The sequence below is a fragment of the Puma concolor genome, chromosome E3 (genome assembly GCF_028749965.1).
Source record: "Puma concolor isolate L17-30 chromosome E3, mPumCon1.1.hap2, whole genome shotgun sequence".
NCBI classification, from domain to species: domain Eukaryota; kingdom Metazoa; phylum Chordata; class Mammalia; order Carnivora; family Felidae; genus Puma; species Puma concolor.
This window is the reverse complement of record NC_141682.1, coordinates 40,046,098-40,072,822: the sequence shown is the minus strand read 5'-3', so window position 1 is coordinate 40,072,822 and position 26,725 is coordinate 40,046,098. Positions and strand designations below refer to the sequence as shown.

Sequence of the window (26,725 nt, the reverse complement as noted above, 5' to 3'; positions counted from 1 at the left end):
TTCATTCTTCTGCATGTCGCTGTCCAGTTTTCCCAGCACCACTTGCTGCAAAGACTGTCTTTATTCCGTTGGATACTCTTTCCTGCTTTGTCAAAGACTAGTTGGCCATATGTTTGTGGGTTCATTTTTCTATATTTCTTAATTGGCATTATTCTGTAAAGAAGAGCTTTCCCCCCAAAATGAACCCAAGATGAACTTCAGATCATTTTTAAAAGACAGAGTACATGCTAAATTCTTTCCCTTTACTTATTGACTTTCACCTCCAGTTATAGCAAATCACCTTATATTTTTCTCTTTTTTATACTATTGTTACTGATTACTAGATTTTAATATTTTATTTTATTTTTTTTTCAACGTTTATGTATTTTTGGGACAGAGAGAGACAGAGCATGAAGGGGGGAGGGGCAGAGAGAGAGGGAGTCACAGAATCGGAAGCAGGCTCCAGGCTCTGAGCCATCAGCCCAGAGCCTGACGCGGGGCTCGAACTCACGGACCGCGAGATCGTGACCTGGCTGAAGTCGGACGCTTAACGACTGCACCACCCAGGCGCCCCTAGATTTTAATATTTTAAAGTGTTGTAATTACTTATAGTTATTATTTATTTATTTGATGCCCAAATTGTTTCAAATTTGGCCAGTGGGGGGGAGTCTTTTCAATATCACATCTTTATTCCTTTTTAAAGATCTCTATTTATTCACATATCTTTACTTTCAAAAATTTCAAGCCTAAAGAAAAAGAAAAATGTATGGATATAGTGGTTCATTTGAAAGTCATTTGCAGTTTAGAAATGTTCTCATTGAACTTTGAGTATTTGCTTATTTACTTACGTACATATAATGTCCTAAACTCACCTTATCTTATTCCTGCCCAGACTTGCAATCAGCCCTTTCTCTATGGAATCCTAATTCTTTTTAATGGGAAATGGTGTTTAGAAGCCAAGATCTAGGTGCTAGGAGTGCTCACTGATACTGGGTTATCATTAATTGCAGATTTTTTGTTTGTTTGTTTAGTTCACCTTTTAGAACAGCTTACTAATTTATCCTTTTGTCTTAAGTGTTCCTTCTCCATTCCTTTGTACAACTCAGCTGTTGGAGCAAAGAGTGGATCTTAGTAACTAGATTTTTTGTTCAAGGACATTCCTTCCCATTCCCATTCTTTGTATCTGTTTGGGAAACTCCTCCCTGCCTACATTTAGTCATGATGATAATGTACATCACTGGATTCCCACATGGAATGCATTGGGCTTAAGACCCAAGACTACCAAAACATCCTACTCTCCCATCCAGAATGATTGGTTCGGATTTGGGCATATGATCCAAGAAGAAATTATCATGGTCTCACCTGAAGTTATAAATAAACACTGGTAGGGGCACCTGACTGGCTCAGTCGATAAAGCAGGCAACTCTTGATCTTGGGTCCTTGAGTTTGAGTCCTATGTTGGGGGTAGAGTTTACTAAACAAAGTCACATGCTTGCTTTGGCAGCACATATACTAAAGTTGGAACGATACAGAGATCCACCCTTGCCCTTGCGCAAGGGTGACACGCAAATTCATGAAGCTTCCATATTTAAAAAAATTGCGAAGCCTCATTTCAAACCTCTGAACCACTCCACGGTGCCTACACCGAAAAGGGAATAAGTCTTTAAAAATAATTTTAGGGGTGCTTGGGCGGCCCAGTCAGTTGAGCACCGACTTTGACTCAGGTCATGATCTTGTGACTTCAAGACCCGTATCAGGCTTGCTGTTGTCAATACGGAGCCTGCTTTGGATCCTCTGTCCCCCTCTCTCTCTGCTCCCATGCTCTCTCTCAAAAATAAATAAAACATTAAAAAATAATTAAAAATTTTTTGACATGCATTTATTATTGAGAGACAGACACAGAGCATGAGTAGGTGAGGAGCAGAGACAGGGGAAGACACAGAATCTGAAGTAGGCTCCAGGCTCTGAGCTGTCAGCACAGAGCCCGATGCGGGGCTTGAACTCACAAACTGCGAGATCATGACCTGAGCCGAAGTTGGTTGCCCAACCAACTGAGCCACCCAGGCGCCCCAAAAAATAATTTTAAAAGGGGGCACCTGGGTGCCTCAGTCGGTTAAGTGTCTGACTCTTGATTTTGGCTCAGATCGTGATCTCATGGCTCATGGGTTTGAGCCCCACACCAGGCTCTGGTGCTGGTGGTGCAGAGCCTGCTTGGGATTCTCTCTCTCCCTCTCTCTGAAAAATAAATAAGTAAACTTAAAAATTTTTTTAAAGAATTAAAAAAAAAAACATGGGTAGAGAGAAGTTCTTTGTGCCCAGCGATTGCTAGTTTAGGAGGATGTGAGTTTGGAGGTACTGGTGGCCATCTTGTCTGCCACATGGAGAGACACAGTCTGTAGAACGAAGTCAAACAGAAACTAACAGAATAGAGAGATAAGAAATACATGTCCTGATGTCGTTATTTGGGTCCCTGAATCTAGCCCTGCCTGAAACTTGCAAGAAATTTGGACTTTGCAATTACATCAGCCAATAGATTCCACTTCTTAAACTGGTAGGAGTTGGTTTTCTGTCGCTTGCAAACAGTGTCTTTAGTAATCCAGTGACTACTTTCCCCTCCTCCACAGAGTTTTGATAATTCACATGGTGAGGTGTTTTTAGGCCAATTTTTGGAGATAGAATGTACAGAACTTGATATCTGATAACATGTATCTTATGGAGACATGCGGATTCCTATGGCCCTGAAGTTCTTACCTTGAGTTACTGGGAACAGGTGAATGATATTTACTGAGACATCATAATCAGCATGAAGAATACATTATTTATAAATAACCTAAGTGTAAGATCAGTTAGAGTAACACTGGTCTCCAGAAGACTTTTTTTAGTGATTCAACTGGCACTTCTGATTGAGGTGGATGGTTTTTAAGAGTAACTCTTTAATATTATCAACTTAGGAAAGTAAATTTTACAGTGCATAAGACCAAGAGCTTTATGGGCGCCTTAAAGCCAGATCTTGCCTTCAGTGCTATGTAGTGATACTTACTGGACTCAGAAATTCTATGTTCCTCATTGGCACCCATGTTATACTAATTTATAAATAGACTCAAAAATGGTTCATAGTCTACCTCAAATTAAATACATAATAAAAATATAGAATATAGGATAAAAAACTTGTCAGCTGACCCTGTATAAAAATGACGACTGCTATATGAAGAGAAACACAAGACACTGTTTACAAATGATATTTATCCAGAACGCAGATGATTGAGCAGAGGACGATAGATGTAAATATCACTTAACATCTTTAGCTTCTACGTAGTGGACATGGTTCGAGCCCAGTGCATCGATGAGGTTAAGGGTCATGAGATGTTTAACTCAAATTACTTCATTTACATAACTGTACAAGGTGAATATTATTTTGTGATTCTGTGAAGGTTGATAGATTTCTCAAGATTTCACAACCGGTAATGGCAGATCTGGGAATTAAGGACACAGCTGTGTGAATACAAAGTTTATTCTCTTAATATGTAGCATCATGTATATTTCCTAACAAGGACACTACCCCAGTGGGAGTGGAGTATAAAATATAGGACCGTAAGTTTTCTCTAGTAGGAAAGTTCTTGCTGATGATTTCCCCCAAGATTGTTGCCAAGCCCTAAAGAAGTAATTACATAACTCCGACAATAGGTCTTTATTACCAGTGTTGGACCTAAAAGAGCCCGAGGAGGAAAAGGGACAATTACTTGCTCCTTTTCTCTAATGAGCCTCTTAGGGAATATGGCCCTAGTGGCCATGGTGGCTCTCGTAAAGAGCTGGCCCTCTGATTCTCTCAAACATCCTTCCTGCACCAAGGGTTGAGTCTCTGTGCTTTAGCCCTTGTTCATGCAGACTTAGCCTGAAAACCCCAGTGACAAGTCCATTCCCTTCAAACCAATAATCTCTGGCCAGGTCTGGAAAAGTGAAGCAAACCTGGGACTCCTGGTGACTGTCATAACTGCCCTTCTTTCCGGGTAAGAGTCAGATCAGTGGGGCTTTACCAATCACTGATTGTTAAGGTGGAAGCCTTTGCAGGGGCACGCCTCGCTACATCTTTCTTTTAAGTGGAGCCAAGGAAACAGTTCTGAGATCATCAATCATCCCTTGCGGTCATATATGACCATCTATGCCTTGTCTGTTTATGAGACCTGAACTGTAAGGAAAAACAATTGGCCAAGTGTCTGCCCATATGTCTGGATTATTTCCATTTCCATTTTACAAGTTAGACTAGAGGGAGCTCAGTGGATATAACCAAGAAGGACTGGCTCAGAGCTCCATAAATTGCTCAGAAAATGTGAGCCCAGGAAGAAGCAGCAGCAATGTTACCATTCTGAGTGATTACTGATAACACCTACAGAGGAAACATCTTCACAATGTGTAGCATGTCCGGATTAGAGATGATGCAACTGAAAAATGTTCTCTAAGGCAACACCACTAATGACAACAAAGACATCAATATCCTCTATTAAGGCATATGCTTACTATATTTCAGTCTCTGTGGTAACCACAGAGCGTGTGTTCTCCAGTACTATGAATATTGATGTCTCTATTAATATTTTTATATCTTTAGTGATTTATGACACTATTTAAAGATACGTGATCATGGTAGAAAACTCAAACATACAAAGAATTTCTGGACAAAACCATTGTCCCAATCTCTCAATGTCCTTCCAGAGGCATGGCCCTCATTTTGATATTGAAAGAATGCACGCACAAAAAGGCCGTCAGTGGCCAAAACACACAGGGAGCAGGGTTCTAATGTCTCACCTGTGTCACTCAGTTTTTCTCCTAGGAGTCTTCTTAGTTGCACAACCTTGACCATCATTTTCAAGGTTTTTGAATTTTTCCTGCATTGTCTGCCTCTGGGCACCAGCTTCTAGCCCCATGAGAGGAGCAAACCAGTCGAGTGTCTCCGAGTTCCTCCTCCTCGGGCTCTCCAGGCAGCCCCAGCAGCAGCAGGCCCTCTTTGCGCTCTTCCTGAGCATGTACCTGGCCACGGTCCTGGGAAACCTGCTCATCCTCCTGGCCATCAGCGTGGACCCCCGCCTGCACATCCCCATGTACTTCCTCCTCAGCCACCTGTCCTTTGTGGACATCTGCTTCTCCACGACCACCGTCCCCAAGATGCTGGCCAACCACATCCTTGGGACTCAGGCCATCTCCTTCTCTGGGTGTCTCACACAGATGTATTTTGTGTTCATGTTCGTGGACATGGACAATTTCCTCCTGGCTGTGATGGCCTATGACCGCTTTGTTGCCATATGTCACCCCTTACACTACTCGACAAAGATGACCCACCAGCTCTGTGCCCTGCTGGTTGCTGGGTCATGGGTCATTGCCAACCTGAATGTCCTACTGCATACCCTGCTGATGGCTCGACTCTCGTTCTGTGCAGACAATGCCATCCCCCACTTCTTCTGTGATGTGATTCCCCTCCTGAAACTGTCCTGCTCTGACACCCACCTCAATGAGGTGATGATTCTGACGGAGGGTTCTCTGATCATGATCTCTCCATTTATTTGCATCCTGGCTTCGTATGTCCATATTACCTGCGCTGTCCTGAGAGTCCCGTCCACGAAGGGAAGATGGAAAGCCTTCTCCACCTGTGGCTCGCACCTGGCCGTGGTTTCCCTCTTCTATGGCACCATCATTGCTGTGTATTTCAACCCTTTGTCCTCACACTCTTCTGAGAAGGACACAGCAGCTACTGTGATGTACACCGTGGTGACCCCCATGCTGAACCCCTTCATCTACAGCCTGAGGAACAGGGACTTGAAAAGGGCTCTTGGAAAAGTGGTTGGAAGAAAGACATTTTCTGTCCGATGAGAGAATCAAAGCTGAATCTTATTTTCATGAAAACTGTTTTTTTTTTTTTTTAATCAACTGAGTATCAGAGAGCAGATGTTTTGTCAAAGGGAGTCTGGAAACAAACTTATTCATGTCTGTGCTAGGGGAATGTAGATGACAATTGTTACTTACTTACTTACCTGTGGCCTGAATTCACCTGTACTCCTGCTGCATCTACCAGTAATGAGATTTCTTTTTTAATGACTAACTTTTGAATTATTTTACACCTAAGTCAAGTGTTTCCTTTTTAAATGGTCTGTCTGGAAGGATACAGGTGACACATATTTTTGAACATTAGAATTACCTGGAAGCTTTTATAGTCCACTGATGTCCAGGCTCCAACACTGACCAAATAGATCAGAATCTCTGGGGGTGGGGCCACAACACTGAGATTTAAAAAGCCTCAGATGATTCTAATGTGCAGTCGGAGTGGAGAATCTTTGGTCCTTGTTGTATTCCTTACATGTCCTCTGTCTTGGTCAGTCATAAAAATTGGGTCACAGGAATGATAACAGAAATTAGTTTTGAGGGATGCCTGGCTGGCTCATTCAGAAGAGCCCGCAACTCTTGATCTCAGGTCATGAGTTCAAGCCCCATGTGGGTGTAGAGATTACTCAAAAAAAAAAAAAAAAAAAAAAAAGATTTGAGACTCAGACAAAAGAATGGAGTAAAATATGAGGACTAAAGTGGGTAATAAGATTTCAGGTGAGGCTCAGAGGCCCAGGTGGGCATGTGGCCCAGAGTTTCAAGAGGGAAAGCAGCACAGAATGGGGAAACATTTCGATGGTGAGGATCCTGGTTGGCTTTCATACCATGGAGCGTGGGGTCAGTAGGGCAGTCTTTGATTCCAGGGGAGCAAATCAACACTTCCTGTTCCCTCTGCCTGGACCAATTCCCCCTACTTTCTTCTCTGTGGCATGAAGGAACACACACCCCCTATCAACACCCTCCTGCACTTTCAAGAAGCAAGTCAAATGTCACCTTGTCATCCATGATGGCTCCTGATTCTCTCTTCTGATTATTGAGCTCTCTCTTTTTTCCTTTGGTTTATTCTTCCATTCCAACAAGTGCTTTCCACAGATTATGAACTCTTCCATACCCCAATTCACATAGTACTTGCCTTGTACCCCAGTGCCTGGCACTGCTCCCAGACCAAAGCCTAGCTGAAAGGAAAAAAATAAAAGGGTGAATGCATACTGCCTTAGCTTTTAATTTGGACATTATTTCTTGAGTAGGAGTTTTAAAAATTGCTTCATTTTAAACCAATGTTAGGTAATACCTAACATACCTGTGTAGGTAATACCTGCACAATATGGAGCACCAGAAATCATAAAGAACAAAGCAAAAATAACCTGCAGTCTTGCTGCTCCAAGATGGCTGCTGTTATACACCTGTGGATATAATTTTAGAAAAGTTGGCTGAAATCTTTCCATATAATTTTGTGTTCCAATTTTCCACTTCCTTCTTACCATGTCAGTAGAAGTCTTAGAAATGTGATTTTAATGGCCACATAATATTTGATCCATTCACGAATGCATTCCCTGACTCTGAACAATTTCAAGTGTTTCGGGACTATAAGAAATGCTGCCACATACTTCCTGGTGCATAATTCCCTGTTTGTGTCCCTTAATCCCACATGTAGCCTCCCTGACCAATTTCTTCAGCTTGCAATAGAAATTAAGGTCATCACTTCTTTATGTCTTCATTATTTCTGCCCCACCTCACCTGTCACTTATTATCAGGGGTATCCAGTCCTTCCTTCTTGGTGTCAAAGCACCCAGAAGCTCATTCAGAGGGATCAGCCAGTCCTCCTTTCCCCACCCAGCTGAAGAGAGAGAACCAAAAGTTGGACCCGTCCATTGGCATGATTGTGTGAATGACTAGCAAACAGTGCAGCTCCTGAATCTCAGTCTTGTGTGGTCTGCTGTAGACCTTTTTGCTGCAGCATTGATGATTGTGGCTCACAACCCTTTGGGGCAACTCTTGCACCTTCCTATGGCCTCAGGTTGCAGCTATCCGAGCACAAATTTACTTTATTCTCCACTGAAGTCTGACTCTGGGCCATGGTGGCTACACCCACAGGGGCTTCCCGCTCCACTGTGTCAACCAAGAACACCAGCTCATCTTTACCCTTCTACCTTTGACACCCTCTCTGAATCCTTGGGGGGTCTGTCTTTTTATATGACATGGACTTCAATCTGGTTTGTTTCTAAGATATAGCTATATCTGTAAGATAGAATTCAAATACGTGTATATGAAGATGATAATATTCTGATAGTGTTTTTATGGATTGATCTGTAAGGCTTTATAATGAACATTTCAACTATCTATCTATTAATAACTTCTACTTTTCGTATTTGATGTAAAGTTTTGGAGGCCATAGAGGTTCATGAAGGTTGTACCTTTATTATGGATTGTATCTTTTTGTTGTAACAGAAAGATCTTTTTGTTCTCTTTAATCCTTTTAATATTAATCAAATACTCCTTAAGGTTAATATGAAATCCCTATCTCTACTTTTTCTTGGACTGTGTTGGCTCGTTCTCTTGGACTTTCTGAAATAGTTGACTTGGATGAAGGATTCTTTCCCTGCTTGTCAGGTTGTTCTTTTTATTTATTTTTTCTTCTAGTACATGAGAAAAAATTGGAATACAATACTTCACCTGAAATTACTCAACTACAAAAGCCTCCATCTCCTATTTACTGTTAAAAAACAAATAAAACTTTATGAGTATAAATGAGTATACTTTATGAGTATTTAATACATGTTTGATGGGAGGCAATATTCCATGGGTCTCTTGTTTTTCTGTACATTTTGTGAGCAGTGACAGTGAGTGCTTCTGTTCTATATAATCTCTTCAAGAATGTTTCTATAGTGAATGGCCTTGGAAGATGAAAATGGTGCCTTTCCAGAGCAAAGGGAGGGTTTTTCACTGTCCACTCTAATAAATATAATGTTTTCTTCTGGGGAAACATCAGGAAGGCTTATTGCCAATTACAAAGGTTTGATTTTTTAAGGTTGGGGGTCCTCTCCTCTAAATCGCCCACTATGTACACAGGTGCTGCCTGGCCTTATTCATGTCATTCCGTGGGAACTGGGGCTTAGGGAACTGGTATAAATGCTGATACGCTGGGTCCTATTATTCGTGTGAGTAATAAAGTCCTTTGTCTCGGACCCAAGAGTTTTGTGTCTTCTGCCACTCTCCGTGAAATTTGCAGACTAGCTTGTTAGCTTGTAAGCAGGGTAAAGTCTCAGACCCTTTATAGTTCTTGACACTGCTTATTGAAAAAAGTTTTTGGAAAATGCAGAAGATGATCAAGAAGAAAGAAAAAGTATCAGAAAAACCTGAATTCTGAATATTTTTGTTTCCTACTTCTTCATTTATCATTTTAATTATGATGATGCTCTGACAACAATAAGGAGGGCTGAGCCATGTTGGCTGACCAGAGCACATATGCTCAACCACAAGGCTGTATTGCATATTATATACTTTGAAAATGTCACTTAGGGGTGCCTGGGTGGCTCAGTTAGTTAAGCAGCCAAATCTTGATTTCAGCTCAGGTCATATAGAGTACGAGTTGATTATCCACTCATTCACTGATGGAATCAATATTCGTTTTCTGCTAAAATTAACCACTATTGCTGTTTCTTGTTTGCAAGCAAGAACCCAGAGTGAAACATGCTGGAATGTAACCAATCGTCAGGAAAACACTCAATCCCAGAATTGGAACACCATGAAGATTTTCTCCAATGAATATCTTCTTTCTCTATGTTTATTTCTTCAACCCTTCTCTGCTTCTCAGTCCATCAGATGGCAGTGGGCAGGCAGAAGATGGTTGGATCTATACATTCCAGCCAAGCCACATAATGAGATGGATTGGCTCTCCTTCAATCCTAGTTCCAAATACCCTGGTCCAATCAGCTATGGTGAAGGAAAGGGCATATGGAACAAAAATGGCGTCTGGGGCCCCACAGTTACTACTATTTGGATTAGGGGCTTCTGTTCAGGAAAAAGGTAAAACAATGTAAGTTGGATTGAAATCCCAAAGGTATCTGCCCCTGAGGCCTGGAGTTTGCAAATGACAGCATGCTGAGTTCTCCTGGAGACAACATCCCTTAGAATCAGGCTATCCTTTATCCATGATGCCATGATGGATTATGCTCAGCTCTGGAATGTGCTCTCAACATTCCCATCTGCAAAATGGAGAAGATCAGGCATCACTCATCTTCTCTGAAGATAAGTAGGCCTAAGAAAACCAGAGTTATATGGAAACGAAAGAATAGCCCAGGGTCTTCAAAGAGGAAGTAAGAAGGACAGGGATTTAATAACTGAATTTTCACACATATATGTGCACAGGCCCAGATCACTCAGGTCCAGGAGAATTTTGTCTGGGACTTGTCTCCATCAAGCTGGCTTCATTTCTAGTATCTTCCATGTTCTGTCTCGAGGGTTACCAATAAAACCTGACATAGTATTCTTTTCATTACTGTTTTGTCCAAAGGGCCAAAAGTTGGCAAGACAATCATTCTTTTCTCCTTTCTAATGAGGCTCTCAGGGAATCTGGTCCCAGTGGATGTGAAGCTCCTGTAAATGCTTGCTCTGTGATTGCCCCAAACATCTTTCCCAAACAGAGGACTAAGACCATGAACCCCCTGCTCTTCAGTCATTCAGTACCTACCTCTGTTTGCAAGACATTCCAATCCCTACAATGAAGAGAGGTGTCGACCAGTTATGCAGAGGTGAATAACACATGGCAGCAATAGCCCCAAACTCCCTCAGGTAAGATGACAGCAATAGAGACATTGGTTTCTATCAAGATAGAAATTTTTCTTTTTTTTTAGAAACTTCCTCTGCTCTATCTTCCAAATAGAGGAAGTTAATGCCAGGAGTGGCATCATATGTTACTTGGGAAGAACCCAGTAATAATCAGTTTTTTTCTCTCATCTCTTTATGAACTATATAGCAGTTGAGTGGGTCAGGGGGAGAACTAGGAAATGTAAGCAGAGACACATAAAGTCAGGTGTGTGGATATCTGTCTCTTTTTAAGTGTTAATGTTTCTGTTTCTTTTTATGTTTATTTTTGAGAGAGAGAGAGAGAGAAAGAGAGACAGAGAGAATGCCCAAGACAGGGACAGACAGAGAGGGAGACACAGAATCCACAGCAGGCTCCAGGTTCTGAGCTCTCAGCACAGAGTCTAAGTCAGGACTCAAACTCAGGAGCTGTGAGATCATGACCTGACCCAGAGTGGGACGCTTAACTGACTGAGCCACCCAGGCACCCCTACTGTGTGTTTCTCAATACAAAGTAAGGATTAGTGAATCCAGTAGGAAAAACATCAGAGCTCTGTTCGGAAGTTGGGAGTATGGGTTGGACGGACACATCCTCTTAGCGATTCTATGAACTGATTTGCAAATGTGGTCGTGCCTGGAGTCTGATTTGTTAACGATCCCTGTATAGGTATCTGATTTCACTGCTGTCTATTTATCTGAGTCCAGCCTCATGAGAGGAGCAAACCAGTCGAGTGTCTCCGAGTTCCTCCTCCTCGGGCTCTCCAGGCAGCCCCAGCAGCAGCAGGCCCTCTTTGCGCTCTTCCTGAGCATGTACCTGGCCACGGTCCTGGGAAACCTGCTCATCCTCCTGGCCATCAGCGTGGACCCCCGCCTGCACATCCCCATGTACTTCCTCCTCAGCCACCTGTCCTTTGTGGACATCTGCTTCTCCACGACCACCGTCCCCAAGATGCTCGCCAACCACATCCTTGGGACTCAGGCCATCTCCTTCTCTGGGTGTCTCACACAGATGTATTTTCTCTTTGAGCTTGCCGACATGGACAATTTCCTCCTGGCTGTGATGGCCTATGACCGCTTTGTTGCCATATGTCACCCCTTACACTACTCGACAAAGATGACCCACCAGCTCTGTGCCCTGCTGGTTGCTGGGTCATGGGTCATTGCCAACCTGAATGCTTTACTGCATACCCTGCTGATGGCTCGACTCTCGTTCTGTGCAGACAATGCCATCCCCCACTTCTTTTGTGATGTGACTCCCCTCCTGAAACTGTCCTGCTCTGACACCCACCTCAATGAGGTGATGATTCTGACGGAGGGTTCTCTGATCATGATCTCTCCATTTATTTGCATCCTGGCTTCGTATGTCCATATTACCTGCGCTGTCCTGAGAGTCCCGTCCACGAAGGGAAGATGGAAAGCCTTCTCCACCTGTGGCTCGCACCTGGCCGTGGTTTCCCTCTTCTATGGCACCATCATTGCTGTGTATTTCAACCCTTTGTCCTCACACTCTTCTGAGAAGGACACAACAGCTACTGTGATGTACACTGTGGTGACCCCCATGCTGAACCCCTTCATCTACAGCCTGAGGAACAGGGACTTGAAGGGGGCCCTACGAAAAATGGTGGACAGGAAGACATGCTCTTAGTGATGACAGTAGAATGGACCTATCATTCCCAGCATTTTAATCTTTGCCAATTCACTGAATGTAGTAATCAAAGTGTTTGCAAGGAACTTAGAATACTCTCAGTACACAGTTATGAATGAACTCAGACTTAAGGACAACCCTGTTCCTTTAAATAGGTAATTTTATTTGTTTCTAATTATTGTATTTCATATTGCTTTGCCTAAGGACAAGTTTTTCCTTTCTGGGTGATCATGCTAAAAATTTGCATGCAATAATTTTTTCCCCACTTCCTTTTTTGGAAACGCTCTCAGAATAAGGCAGTGTTTTTTCAATCTTGGATACATGATAGTATCACTTGGGGAGCTTTGATAGTGTATATACAGATGTTGGACCCAACTTTGACCAATTAAATCTTATTTTCTGGAGTGGGATCCAGGCATTGGTATTTTTTCCCCTTTTAATGTCTGCAGGAGGTTCTAGTGTAATTTTCTGAGTTGACCATCATGCTGCTTTGGAGTTACTGTATGATTGCTCATTATCAAGAGTGAGCCTTGGCGTGTCTCAGTCGGTTCAGCATCCGACTTCAGCTGGGGTCATGATCTCCACAGTTCATGGGTTGGAGCCCCATTGTTGGCTTCTCTGCTGACGGCTCAGAGCCTGAAGTCTGCTTGGGATTCTGTATGCCCCTGTCTGCCCCTCCCCCTGCTTGTGCTTCCTCTCCCTCTCTCTGTCTCAAAAATAGAAATAAACATTTAAAAAAAAGAGTGAGCCTAGAAACCCCAAAAGGAAATCTGATGTCTACTGAGGGTAATAACAATAGAGGTGAAAACCACTCACTGAGGTTCTGTCTGGGCTCAAGTGTTCCTGTGCTGAGACAGTCCGTCCTTTGGCTCAAGGTACATTTCTTAGCATCACATAGAATCCAAAGAACACTTCATAATTTTTAGTGCTCTCACTAGTCCGTTTAGTCTGCTCTAACAAAAATACCATACACTGGGGTAGCTTAAATGACAAACTTTTATTTCTCAAAGATCGAGGTGTCAGCAGATTTCGTGTCTGATGAAAGCCGGCTTCCTGGTTTTTCTTTCTGTGTCCTCATGTGGTGGAAGGGGTGAGGGAGCTTTCTGGGGTCTGTTTTATGAAGGCACTCATCCCTTCATGAAGGCTCTGCAGCTCATGACCTAGTCAACTCCCAAAGGTCCCACCTCCAAATACTACACATTGGGGGGTTAGGTTTCAACATATCAATTTGGCGGGGGCGGGGGGGGGGCGGGTGTGGAGGGCAGAAACAATCTGTGTCAGTGTCTCATCATCCAGTTTGATTGCCTTGCCTTATGGGAGTATATTTAGCATAAGATGTTCCTTTTATTTTGGAGAAACAGATTAACATTTGCTATGTCATCTGTTCAGGGCGCCTAGTCCTTCTATCCGAGGGCCAAACCTTCCCTGAACCTTCAAGATCCAAGTCGCTATTTCCCCTAGGGAGCCTTTGATGATTCCTCTAGGCTCAGATTCTCATTCTCTCTCCTGAGTTCCCACAGGAAACTCCTCTTTGACTTATTATGTACGTGATTCTGTGTCGTCTGTTTATTGCTGCTTCCTCTCCTTCCTCTTTGCCCTTAGGGCCCTCTAAAAATTGTGGATGTTCAGAGATCACATACAGAAACTCTTCACCTTGGACACCATAAAAATCTTGGCTCCTGACACATACTACACAAGCAAACCTTTAACATTGAATAGGTCAACAAAAAGCATGTGCCTTCTGAGAACCCAACCTGAGACATCTTTTAATAATTGTAGCAGAATGACAACAAAGGAAAAGAACACATCTACCATGTTGTGTAAGGAAAGGTTAAGCACTAGGGTCTAGTCCATTTGCCACATTAGTAACCATTTATTGAAACATTTAGTATTTTTTAATTTGAAGATATAATTTTACAAAATACAGTGTTGCTATTGAGTCATTTTGCTTGATTTTTCTGTGCATGTGGCCTTGTTTAGCATTTGTTTCTTTTTAAAACTCACTACTCCATTAGCTCTTTAAAAGGCTTGTTTTTGACTGTGTCTTTTTGCCCCCTTTGCTTTGCCACCTCCTCCTTTTCTACCATCTCATAAGCATTTGTTTTCCTCTTGGGTTTTATACTTGGATTTCTTTTCACTCTATACTCTGTCCCTGGGAAATTACATCTACTTTGTGTCTAACCACCTCTATGTTCTGGTGACTTCCGAACCCATATCAGTCTGACCTCCCCTTGACCTGTGTATCCAGTGTCCAACCTGGATGTCTTCACATCCCACATTTCCTAAGTGGAACCCATCAAGTTTCCACTGCCACCATGGGGCACCACATGTGGTTTCCACACCATGATCCATCCCACCAAGCACAGACACATTTCTCCCCTGCCTGCACTGCCTATCTCACTGAATGGTTCCCAATTAATGTTGCAACCCTCCTATGCTTTCCATAATCCCACAGGTCCAATTAGTCACTAAGTCCTCTGCATTCTACCTCCCTATCATTCCTCAATGTTATTCCCTACCATAGTGTCCCATAGTCGGCAAAAGAGATGTTCAGGTCCTAACTCCCAGTACCTATGAATATGACCTTATTTGGAAGTAGGGTATTGACAGATGTAATCAAGTTAAGATTTGGTCAAACAGAATTGGCGTAGGCCATGCGGCAATGACTTGGTGTCTTCCTAACAAGAGAGAAATTTGGACATAGCCACCCACAGAGAGAACACATGTGAAGACACTTAGACACAAAGACCCTCGGGGGTGGGAAAGTCTTCACCCTTTGCCATGTGAAGACTGGCAATCATTGGAGTGGTACATCTACAAGCATCACTAAGGATTGTTGACACTAGGCAATCCTAAGTGATGGGACACTAAGGGTTGATGGCAGCCACTGAAGCTTGAAAAGGTGCATGGAACACGTTCTCTCTCAGAGTCTCCAGAACGAACCAGCCTTGCCAACACTTTAATTTTGGACATCTAGCCTCCAGAACTGTGAGAGAATAAATTTCTGTACTAATTTATGGTACTCTGCTATGGCAGGCCTAGAAAACCAATACACCACAATTGAACTGCTTGCCTTATCCTTCCTATAGGACCTGTACAACCTTCTACTGCAGGTGTCTGCATTCTTCTGGGGTCTTCCACCATGAATATCTATGGTCCTTGAATTAAGAAATCGTTCATTAGTCACATTTATACACAGTGTTAGGTCCTGAGTCTGGTACATATAAAGTGCATGTTTCATGAATAATGAGTAGCAAAAGTCAGTACCCTCAGGGAATTACTTTGTGTTTTTCTTCCTATTCTCCCTGCCCTAATTAGGCTGTAGTCTGTGAGTGCAGGGACCAGGTTTTTCAAAGGTATCTGCAATGTAGGAGTTGCTCAGTAATTATTTACCCAAATAAATGATTACATGAATGAATTACTATGGGGAGGTTACTGTAGAGGATGATGAAAAAGTTTTCTAAAGGAGTTGATGGGCTTGGCTCAGCTCTCTGCCACATCACATCAGACCTGAATGAAGCCTGATATGCATGTTTTAATGTATTTCAATGGTTAATGGTTTAAAGGTGTTAATGGTTAATTGTTTACATTTAAAGTGGTTGAAAAAATATTGAAAAAATTGAAAGTAGGTATATTAATTTTTTTAATATTTATTTTGAGAGAGAGAGAGAGAGTGTGTGCACACATGCACACAAGTGGGGAAGGGGCGGGGAGAGAGAGAGGGAGACATAGGATGTGAAGTGGGCTCCATGCTGGGACACCTGGGTGGCTCAGTCAGTTAAGAGTGTGACTTTGGCACAGGTCATGATCTCACAGTTTGTGAGTTCGAGCCCCACTTCAGGCTCTGAGCTGTGCTGACAGCTCAGAGCACAGCTCAAAGCCTGGAGCCTTCTTTGGATTCTGTCTCCCTCTCTCTCTTCCCTTTCCCTGCTAGCTCTCTCTCTCTCTCAAAAATAAATAGACATTAAAAAATTTTTTTTTACTACTAACTGAGCCAGCCAGGTGCCCCTAAACTCACATTATTTTAACCACAATATTGTATTACACCCAGACCAGTATCTTTTACAATTTTACTTTTCTAAGGACAGAGTCCCTCCTTGACCAAACTCTAGTCAGACTTCTCCCTCTCCTTGATTGTGCTCAACTTTGACCTAGAAGACTTGAACAAACACTAACACAGCATCTAACATCTCAAGGCCACATTCCTAGTATCACCCTAGGTACCCTTACTGCCTGCCTCGGAAAAATCAAGGCTGCCGTAAGAATGAACTAGTTCAAGAAACACCTGAAGAGGGGCGCCTGGGTGGCGCAGTCGGTTAAGCGTCCGACTTCAGCCAGGTCACGATCTCGCGGTCCGTGAGTTCGAGCCCCGCGTCGGGCTCTGGGCTGATGGCTCAGAGACTGGAGCCTGTTTCCGATTCTGTGTCTCCCTCTCTCTGACCCTCCCCTGTTCATGCTCTGTCTCTCTCTGTCCCAAAAATAAATAAACGTTGGAAAAAAAAAAAAAAAAAAGAAACACCTGAAGATAGCCGCTTGGATTTCACAAGGACCAACCCCGTTACCCAGCTTTTTGTAATTTTTCATTTCCTTGACTGCTCAAGCTCCCGCCATTCCCTCTCCCTACTTCCCCATTCTCCCTTTAAAATGTCCAATCGGGGCGCCTGGGTGGCGCAGTCGGTTAAGCGTCCGACTTCAGCCAGGTCACGATCTCGCGGTCTGTGAGTTCGAGCCCCGCGTCGGGCTCTGGGCTGATGGCTCAGAGCCTGGAGCCTGTTTCCGATTCTGTGTCTCCCTCTCTCTCTGCCCCTCCCCCGTTCATGCTCTGTCTCTCTCTGTCCCAAAAATAAATAAACGTTGAAAAAAAAAATTTAAAATGTCCAATCACCTCTGCAGAGAATGGAATGGAGCTCGTCCTTCTCCTACCGTCAGTATTTACTGAATAAAATCGTTTTTCACAGCTTTAATGCCTGGCTGTGTTAATCTTTGACACTAACTTAGTAGAGGTAAACTCATCAGTAAAGGTTTCAAAACCTTTGCCTATCTCTGTTTCAAGTGAGAGAAATGCCGTATTTGACAATTTCTCTTGACTAAGTAATGGTCTTAGATTAACTGCCAGCTTACTGATCGTATCTTTAAAATTCTGATACTTTGCTAAACGATTAACTTTGCTTGGAAAAAAAAAAAACACTGCATTGGTGAATTATTTACTTTGATTACTAAACTTTTTGGGTCCCTTTACATTTTGCACTTCCCCCTCCCAATCCGGGGTGTCTGGAGACTCAGGCGCGCCAAAAGCACCTCCCTAGGCCATGCGCAGGCGCAGCGCGGGAGAGGCGGACCAGGCGGTATCACTTCCCGGAAGTGCTGTACACGCTCTCAAACGGATGTGATCAGAGGATGCGTCGCTCCCGCCCCCCGGGCTCTTGCCCAATTAGACAGGAGGGGCGGAGCCTCCGCTCTGCTCAGCCTCCGCTCTGCGCAGTCTCCGAGGGGAGGTGCGGCGTACTCTTTTTCCGAACTGCAGCGGGCTGCCAAGTCCAGCGTGGAGTGGGGGCTGTGCGTTGCCGTAAGTGGCTCTGACCTTTTTACCCGGAAATGGCGTGAAGAGGCACTCTGGGGTTGGTGCCTACCAAACCTGGGCAACTGGCGGGTTCCGTGAGCCTTCCTCAGCCCACCTGCGCCAGTCCTTTAGGGCTGTGCGGGATCGTCTGCCCTTCCCAGTTGGGATGGGCTACAGGTGTTCACGACTCCTATCTCCTACTTCCACAGGCTGGGACTGTGGGAGGTCAAGGTCTGACTTCGATTTTGAATATCCTTTCTAAAGGCAAGGTTGGCTGAGGAGCCAGCGGCGCACGAACGGGTGCAGGTGGCTCGGGTCCTTCTCAGAGTAAGGGCACCTCTTTCTTCGAGGACCAGGCATAGCCTGGGTGATGGCTAGAAATGCATAATCTCAGGCTGCATCCCATACTTCCTGAATCAGAATCTTCACGTTAACAACATGCCTAGGTGATTTTTGTGCACGTTACTGTTTGAGAATTGCTGCTTTAAGCTTCGCATGATTTCTGGTGTAGAAGGCAATGTTGATGAATGCGTTTGGTTCTGGAGACGGTGGCCTATACTGCAGACCTAAAGGAGAGGTTAAGGTGTGAGTCTTGAGCGTCAGACTTAGGACCTTTATGCATTCCAGGTATCACTTGTCACTTAAGGTGGTATAATGAAAGTGATACGATACAAGTAGATAACCTATGTGAGCATAGGAATCAGGGAGTGTACAGAAGCAATCAGGAAAGGGAAACTAATATACACAATGAGGCATTAGTCAACCTAAAGTTTAAAGACTGATAGGATGTGTATTAGGAATGAATCTATTCCATCAGCTTAGCGTCCCACAAACATAGTTTCTAGGCAAGGAATTCACTTTATAATAAAAGGAATGTGGTCACCAGTTGCCAAGATGGCCCCCAGTGATCCTGGTCTTGTGTAGTCCCTTCCCACATTGACTTAGGCTGACTTTGTGTCTTTTTTTTTTTTTTTTAACGTTTATTTATTTTTTAGTGGGAGCGGGGAAAGGGCAGAGAAGGAGGGAGACACAGAATCCGAAGCGGGCGGGTTCCGCGCTGACAGCAGTGAGCCGAAAGTGGGTCTCAAACTCAGGAACCGTGAGATCATGACCTGAGGCAAAGAAGGATGCTCAACTGACTGAGCCGCCCAGGTGCCCCTGACTTTGTGTCTTAACCCATTTTGGCTGCTATTACAAAATACCCTAGACTGGGTAGTTTATAAACAACAGATGTTTTTTTCACAGTTCTGGAGGCTGGGAAATCCAGGATCCAGGTGCTGGTGCATTGGTGTCTGGTGAGAGCCCACTTCCTGTTTATAGATGGCTTTTCTTTTCAGTGTAACTTCACACAGTGGAAGGGACAAGGGAGCTTTCTCGGACCTACTTTTATAAGGGCACTAATACTCTTAGTGAGGGTTCTGCCCTCATGACTGGATCACCTCCCAAAGGCCCTGCCTCCTAAGGACCCTACCATCACCTTGGGGCTAGGATTTCAGTATATGAACTTGCTGGGGACATAACCATTCTCTCCTTAGCACCGTGCAGACAGCAGAATGTTGTGGAAATGATGATGTGTGATGGTAAGAGCTCCATCATAAAAGATAATGTGATTTCCATGTTGCTCTCTTGAATCTCTTGTTCTGTGGGAAGCCGATTAACTCTGTTGCAAGGACATACGAAGTTGTCTCTATGGAGAAGTTCATGTGAGGGACTGAGTTTCCTGCCAAACGTAGCATGAGGGCACCGCCTTGGAAGACCATCCTGCAGCCACAGTCAAGCACTCAGATGACTGAGTCCCTACGCACAACTTAACTGCAGTCTCATGACAAGTCCTGGTCGAGAACAACCATTCATCTAAACCATTAACAGGTTCCTGACCCATAGGAATTGTGTAAGGTAAATGTTTTGTTTTTCAGTATACAGTGTAAGTTTCATGCCAGTGGACAATATCTGCTGAACTTTCTGCCAACCAGGAATTTATGGGGCAAGGAAACGAGGTAGAAGGAATAGACTCGCACCACTTGTTGTAATACCGGATGATCTCCTTGCACGATTTTGCTTCTTATCCCAGCAACACTGGGCTCTGAAGAGACTTCTTGCCGGCCAATTTGGACTCGTTTTGCTGCTAGATAAACTGACCAAACAAGAGATTCTAATATTGTTATGAATTTGACGATGACTAGAAAATAGTTTTGCTGCTACACGATGGTAGCAGAGAGGAATATGGATGGCAAGATCTCCTGGAGAGGATTCTGGAATTGCCATGACCTGTGATGGCAGCTAATGAAAGACTAAGATAATCTTATGTGGGCAAGGTCATAAAGAGGTCAACTCTCTCTGACATGAAAGTTTGGTGACTATCAGATTTTATTTTATATTTATTTTTATTTTATGGGGCGCCTGGGTGGCGCAGTCGGTTAAGCGTCCGACTTCAGCCAGGTCACGATCTCGCGGTCCGTGAGTTCGAGCCCCGCATCGGGCTCTGGGCTGATGGCTCGGAGCCTGGAGCCTGTTTCCGATTCTGTGTCTCCCTCTCTCTCTCTGCCCCTCCCCCGTTCATGCTGTGTCTCTCTCTGTGCCAAAAATAAATAAACGTTGAAAAAAATAAAATAAAATAAAATATATTTATTTTTATTTTTTAATATTATTTATTATTATAATTTTTTACTATATCAGATTTTAGAAACTTGAACAGCCAAGATGCTGGCTAAAGACAAAGGGAACGTGAATTAAAATGTGGATAAGGAAAATTACTAATATCAACTAAGGATTCATGGCTGCCTGTGGAAATGAACACTACAACTTCCAGTCATATTTTCTTCCTTCCCGTGTTGTGTTTTCGTCTATGTATTTTTGCCAGCTAGCTTTCTTCTTCTTTCCTCTGCCTTCGTTCCTCTCTTTTACGTACACATAGCATATGTAGTTACTGGTTAGCTTTCAAGTTTGATTCAGAAGTAATAGAATGTCACGCTGGGAACATGATTGGAGTAGCAGAGATCCCGTTATGGGCCTGGATACAGTAACTGATGGGCTTGAGTTGTTTCCATACTGTGAGCAGTATAGTTGCATTATGTTTAGGCCAGATAGTTTCTCTTCTACTGAAGCATAAATTGGTAAGAGGGATATGTGTTAATGTTGTGTGCAACTGGAGGGCTGGATTCTAGAGGGCATTTATCGTGCTTTTTGGCTTCCCAACTTCTGTGATGTTTCTCAAGCTTAGGTAATTTCTCACTTCATAATTCTGGTTGAGAAAAAGCCAGCTTCTTCCTACGTAACAGGACACCGTGAATAACTTATTTCCCAGCTGCTCTTGCAGCTAAGATGTGGGCATATGACTACCCATCAGGTATCCTGACTCTGCCTCTGACAGGAAGAAGGGGAGACCAGGAGGACCTTTTCCAGCAGTGGCAGTCGTTGCTGGAAGTGGATTCCCAAGTGCTGCTGGTGGCATCCCATGTCCAGTGATAGCTGTGTCAGAGCCGTGAACTGTAACATTTCGGCTTGGCGTCAGCAGAAACACCTGTGCTAATCAAACCAGTTCTGTGGTGTGATTTGGGCCATTATAGTTGGTGTGTGACCTTCTGAGCCTGGTTCTCCACCTGCTCAGTGTTTTTGAAGGGTATCCATTCAAGAAATCCTTTTCTGATTACCTCAGTAAGACTTGATTTTTGTCATTCGCAACTAAGAACTGTGAGTGAGGCTACGATGTAGCCAATCATCAGAAAAGGTCTTGAACTCTGAGCTGGATAGCCATCTCTCCAGCTCATCTCTACTTTTCTGTGTTGCATTCTTTGCCCTTCTCTATAGACTTTGCTTCTGCATCTGTGAAGCAGTCAGGAAAGAGTTGCAAGCTTCTAGATTTACGTATTTAGGCCAAGTCCTCCCTCCCCTAGCTACTTCTGGAAGAAAGAAAGAGAGGGTGGGGGGGGGAGGAAAGAAGAAGGAAAGGGGGCAGAAAGAAAAAGAAAGTAAAGGAAGGGAAGAAAGGAGGAAGGGATGGAGGGAGGGACAGAGGGAAGGAAGGAGAGAAAAGAGAAAAGGAAAAAGAAGGACAAACTGAGAATTACCCACAGGTCCTCAGCCTCAGTTCCAGGTTCCCTAATCCAGTCACGAATCATCACTGGACAGGAGGTGTTGGGCTGCTGGATTCCACACCCCTGTGATGCTCGGATTAGGGGACCATTTTCAGAAAAGGGTGATCCGTTGTGAGCTGGGAAGACATTGTGAAAAAATCTACTCCAGGAGCCTGGGGTTTCTCAGTCATGGTGTGCTATGCCATCTCTGATAGATATGTTACCCACCCCACCCCCCAATTACAAACAGGTTATCCTTTACACCAAATGCTTTAAAGGATTTAGTACAACTCCGTAATGCCACCCTGAACCCCTTCCCAGCATCCCTATCTGTAAGTGACGAGATATGAAAGAAAAAAAGGGGTTCACTCAGGTAACACTGCAATAACCCTAGTTTCTGACCTAAGAAAATAAGAAAAATCTTTTAACAATAAGATGTTCACATCCACAGACATAAGCCCAGATCAGCAAGGTGATGCAATTTGAGGTCTCAGGGAATTTTCTCTGAGACTTATCTCTGCCCAGATTGTTTTGTCTCCAAGTTCTGACCCAGGGGTTAAATCCTTATACTTTGTCATCACTGTTGGGTCCACAGGGACCGGGAAATAGGTGGGACAATTAATTTCTGCTTGTCTCTAACGAGGCTCTCAGGGAATCTGGTCCCAATGGCCATGGAAGCCACTGTAAATACCTGTTTCTAGATCCTCCCCAACATCCTTCTCTACACAGAGGTCTCAGACCGTGAACCTCCACTTCTCACTTGCTCGAGATCTACCAATATTTCCACTACTTTCCAATCCTTATATTAAAGAGGAGCATTGGTTGGTTCCTCAAAGGTAAAGAACCCTTGATAACAACAGTACAAACTTCTTCCAGGTAGGATTATAACAGATTATATATACATATACATATATATGTGTGTATGTGTGTGTGTATTTTTTCCACTAATGCGAAGAGCTTTCTTTATCAAACCTTCCAGATCCAGTGGGGTGCCTGGGTGACTTAGTAGGTTAAGCATCTGATTCTTGGTTTCGGCTCAGGTCATGATCTCACGTGTTGTGAGTTCTAGCCCTGCATCGGGCCCTGCACTGACAATGCAGAGCCTACTTGGAATTCTCTCATTCCCTCTGTCTCTCTGCTCCTCTCCCACTTGCTCTCTCTGTCTCTCTTGAAATAAATAAACTTAAAAAAAAAAAAAAAAACAGATCCAAGGAGTAATAGAAAGAGTCCTGAATCCATCAGCTGGAGCTTGAGATAAACCCAGTAATAGTCAACTGTTTCACTTATCTTTGTGAGCTGCTAAGAAGTGGGAGAAAGCCTGGCGATGTTAGAAGAAACATTACATAATGGCAGAGAAGGGCTGTGTTTGTGCCTGTTTGTTGTTTTTATATTTGATACAATTTTAAAGATTAGTGCAATGGGACTAGCATCATCTAGTACTGGGAGTTGGAAGCTCAGGGTGTAGAGACCAGGGGTGGATCCCGACTGAGCAATTCTAATGCAGGTTTCGTTAACGTGACCATGTGGCTGGATGGAGCTTAGATTGATGTGTCCAAACCCAGAACTTCTAGGTTTCTGAGCTCTGCCTCTCCTCTCTGCATCTGAGTCCAGCCCCATGAGAGGAGCAAACCAGTCGAGTGTCTCCGAGTTCCTCCTCCTCGGGCTCTCCAGGCAGCCCCAGCAGCAGCAGGCCCTCTTTGCGCTCTTCCTGAGCATGTACCTGGCCACGGTCCTGGGAAACCTGCTCATCCTCCTGGCCATCAGCGTGGACCCCCGCCTGCACATCCCCATGTACTTCCTCCTCAGCCACCTGTCCTTTGTGGACATCTGCTTCTCCACGACCACCGTCCCCAAGATGCTGGCCAACCACATCCTTGGGACTCAGGCCATCTCCTTCTCTGGGTGTCTCACACAGATGTATTTTGTGTTCATGTTCGTGGACATGGACAATTTCCTCCTGGCTGTGATGGCCTATGACCGCTTTGTTGCCATATGTCACCCCTTACACTACTCGACAAAGATGACCCACCAGCTCTGTGCCCTGCTGGTTGCTGGGTCATGGGTCATTGCCAACCTGGATGTCCTACTGCATACCCTGCTGATGGCTCGACTCTCGTTCTGTGCAGACAATGCCATCCCCCACTTCTTCTGTGATGTGACTCCCCTCCTGAAACTGTCCTGCTCTGACACCCATCTCAATGAGATGATGGTTCTTATCGAAGCAGGGTTGATCATGATCGCTCCGCTTATTTGCATCCTGGCTTCGTATGTCCATATTACCTGCGCTGTCCTGAGAGTCCTGTCCACGAAGGGAAGATGGAAAGCCTTCTCCACCTGTGGCTCGCACCTGGCCGTGGTTTCCCTCTTCTATGGCACCATCATTGCTGTGTATTTCAACCCTTTAGCCTCACACTCAGCTGAGGCAGATATAGCATCTGCTGTGATGTTCACGGTGGTGACCCCCATGCTGAACCCCTTCATCTACAGCCTGAGGAACAAGGACATAAAAGGGGCTCTTGGAAAAGTGGTTGCTCTGAATATTTTTCTACCTGGTAATCAAATGGGCTAAGAAAATCAGGCAGGGAACTAGTTTCTAAGAAGACCATATTTGCTTTTTCTGTTGTGCAAAGCTCAGTATTTGTCATGTGTGAGAGAATCATCTAGTGTCTGTCTTGGGAGACCAGATTTGATACAGCCTCTTCAGCTAAGGATGGAAAGCAAGATCCTCTTACCAAATAACTTACTCCACCTGTTAGTGCCCTGCAGCTAAAACCCACTAGCAACACATGTCTTGTTGAATGAGTGTGGTTTATCAGGCTCAGAGGGGAGAATACATACCATCGGGAGTTGTGAGGCATCTTAGCAGGAAGGTGTTAGACAGGATTTGCAAAAGGCTTGTTGTCTGAGGTGAATTTAGTGAGGATTTAAGGAAATGGGTCTGTGCTCTGGATTTCACACTGTCACATAGTAGGGATGATTCTGATGGAGTATCTTAAAATATTTTATCTAGGAGGGAAGACTAGACTAAGGCAAGACTGTGATTGGCAGAGAAGTAGCATTAATTCGTATCAGCCAACATAGGGGGAGTTTGGTCATTTTTGTGGCTTGGACAGTGTTCGGACATGATTACAGAGTGATCTCTCTTTGTCTTGCTCCATGATGGTCACAGAGCAGCCCTGTGTGGTACTGTGGTTGTGTTCATCCTGAGAACATGGCATCTATCTGTGAGTGCCAGGCCATCTCCTGGGTGTCAGGACTGGTTTGTCTTTCTCACAACAGAGACGCAGAGATAAGAGTACATCTTATGGGAAGCTCAGACCAGTGGGGCTAGGAAAGGGAAGGGTTCATTTAGGGCTCCAAGAAGCCCTAATTCTGCCACGAATTCAAGCTAATTATTTGTTATTTTCTTATCTGAGCTTTCTGGGTCACACAGCATTACAGCAGGAATAAGTGTGAGATACACAAGAATATCTTCGAAAATCTCCACTGTGTCAATGAACTGCATCTTTTTTCCACACTGCCTTCAGTTTATGTCAATGCGCTGGGATATTTTACATAGTTACTAATTTGTATCCTGATTTCCCACTATAATTTTATAATAAAGCTTTTCAAAATTACTGTATAGTCTCCACAATTTTATTTTGCTATACTGATATATTTCCATCAAGTTGTTCTAGCAAAATATGCTGACTAGTAATTCTGTTTCTAAAATAAAACGTAAGGGAAGTTTACTATAAAATTATAACTCAATTTATTTTGAAAGTGATTGCAGAACATAACCTGACCAATATTGAAACTGGTCAAAACATCACTGAAAAGGATGCTCTGGATTTTGAGGAACGAAGAGGAAAATAGGGTAGTTTCCTTTCATTTCAGAGAGAGAGGCAAAAAGACATCTTGCATAAACACTGACAGAACTCAGAATTGGGGTATTTCTGAGTTTATCATGTGATTTTTATATTTACATATTTGCGTCTCCATATGTTTGCCAAATGGAATAGATGGTAACATTTTCAATTTTTAGTCTACATATCCAGGAATTCTTCATAATAAGATGGAAAGTACCTGTTCCTTGAAATTTTGAAGGAATCCCCCAGCTTTTGTTTCATGTATTTTGGTGGCCTGTAGTTAGATGCATATATGTTTATAATTTTTATTTATTCCTGTTTCATCCTTTTATCCTTTTTGTCCTTGCCTAGAAATAAAATTTATGGGCATAGAGTTGTTCATATGGTTGACTTTAAACATAAAACTGTCAGTTATCTTACCAGCAAAAATGGGTTTATCTGGAGATAATTGCAATTAGTGATGAACATGCAATGACAAAACCACAGGCATTCCCAGAAGACAAAGAGGACTGCTCTTGTATAGAGAAAGATGGGGAGTTGGGAGGGGCCGTCATAAGCAAAAAGTCCATTGGAGTAAATGGCGTTCTGAGGTGTCGTGCTTCCTTATTGGCTGAGTTGTGATTGTCACTGGCTTGGTTCTTTCTAGGCAAGGACAAAACCTTTCTTTCTCCTGTTGCGGTAGGCGGTAGTATCTACTCATGAGGCCTCTCTTCCTGTTGGGCCTACGGTTGATGGCCAACGGCAGCTTGTGAGAGCTTGTCTTTCTCACACAGTGGGGAGGTTAAGCCTCCCTACCCTGTTCAAAGTGAAGTTTCCTGGGGCGCCTGGGTGGCGCAGTCGGTTAAGCGTCCGACTTCAACCAGGTCACGATCTCACCGTCCGTGAGTTCGAGCCCCGCGTCGGGCTCTGGGCTGATGGCTCAGAGCCTGGAGCCTGTTTCCGATTCTGT

At 43.8% G+C, this 26,725-nt stretch overlaps 3 protein-coding genes, 1 long non-coding RNA gene and 1 other non-coding gene across 7 annotated transcripts in view; all 5 read left to right on the top strand.

Moving 5' to 3' along the window:
- Positions 1-1,467: 1,467 nt before the first annotated feature.
- Positions 1,468-1,571, top strand: LOC112853369 (U6 spliceosomal RNA). The gene has a single exon (XR_015245722.1). It is a non-coding gene; the product is annotated as a U6 spliceosomal RNA (small nuclear RNA).
- A 3,244-nt stretch (positions 1,572-4,815) lies between these two features.
- On the top strand, positions 4,816-7,032 carry LOC112853360 (olfactory receptor 1F1). Its single transcript, XM_025916925.2, has one exon. It carries the CDS (start codon positions 4,897-4,899, stop codon positions 5,836-5,838), a length of 942 nt encoding a protein of 313 aa, XP_025772710.2. The 5' UTR covers positions 4,816-4,896; the 3' UTR covers positions 5,839-7,032.
- A 2,444-nt stretch (positions 7,033-9,476) lies between these two features.
- On the top strand, positions 9,477-12,387 carry LOC147573181 (olfactory receptor 1F1-like). The gene has a single exon (XM_086692220.1). The coding sequence runs from the start codon at positions 11,360-11,362 to the stop codon at positions 12,293-12,295; it is 936 nt and encodes a 311-aa protein (XP_086548346.1). The 5' UTR covers positions 9,477-11,359; the 3' UTR covers positions 12,296-12,387.
- A 5,198-nt stretch (positions 12,388-17,585) lies between these two features.
- LOC147573180 (uncharacterized) overlaps positions 17,586-26,725 on the top strand; it is a 20,111-nt gene continuing 10,971 nt past the window's right edge. Inside the window, exon 1 of one of the 3 annotated variants that reach the window (XR_015245497.1) lies at positions 17,586-17,861. This is a non-coding gene — a long non-coding RNA (uncharacterized LOC147573180). The remainder of the gene's footprint in view (positions 17,862-26,725) is intronic. The other 2 variants (XR_015245498.1, XR_015245496.1) reach the window with 2 other exon arrangements.
- Positions 20,481-25,544, top strand: LOC112853222 (olfactory receptor 1F1-like). Its single transcript, XM_086692212.1, has one exon. The coding sequence runs from the start codon at positions 23,544-23,546 to the stop codon at positions 24,495-24,497; it is 954 nt and encodes a 317-aa protein (XP_086548338.1). The 5' UTR covers positions 20,481-23,543; the 3' UTR covers positions 24,498-25,544.

Excerpts from the sequence above, each read along its gene's own strand:
- LOC112853360 (XM_025916925.2), top strand. The coding sequence starts at position 4,897 with ATGAGAGGAGCAAACCAGTCGAGTGTCTCCGAGTTCCTCCTCCTCGGG.
- LOC147573181 (XM_086692220.1), top strand. The coding sequence starts at position 11,360 with ATGAGAGGAGCAAACCAGTCGAGTGTCTCCGAGTTCCTCCTCCTCGGG.
- LOC112853222 (XM_086692212.1), top strand. The coding sequence starts at position 23,544 with ATGAGAGGAGCAAACCAGTCGAGTGTCTCCGAGTTCCTCCTCCTCGGG.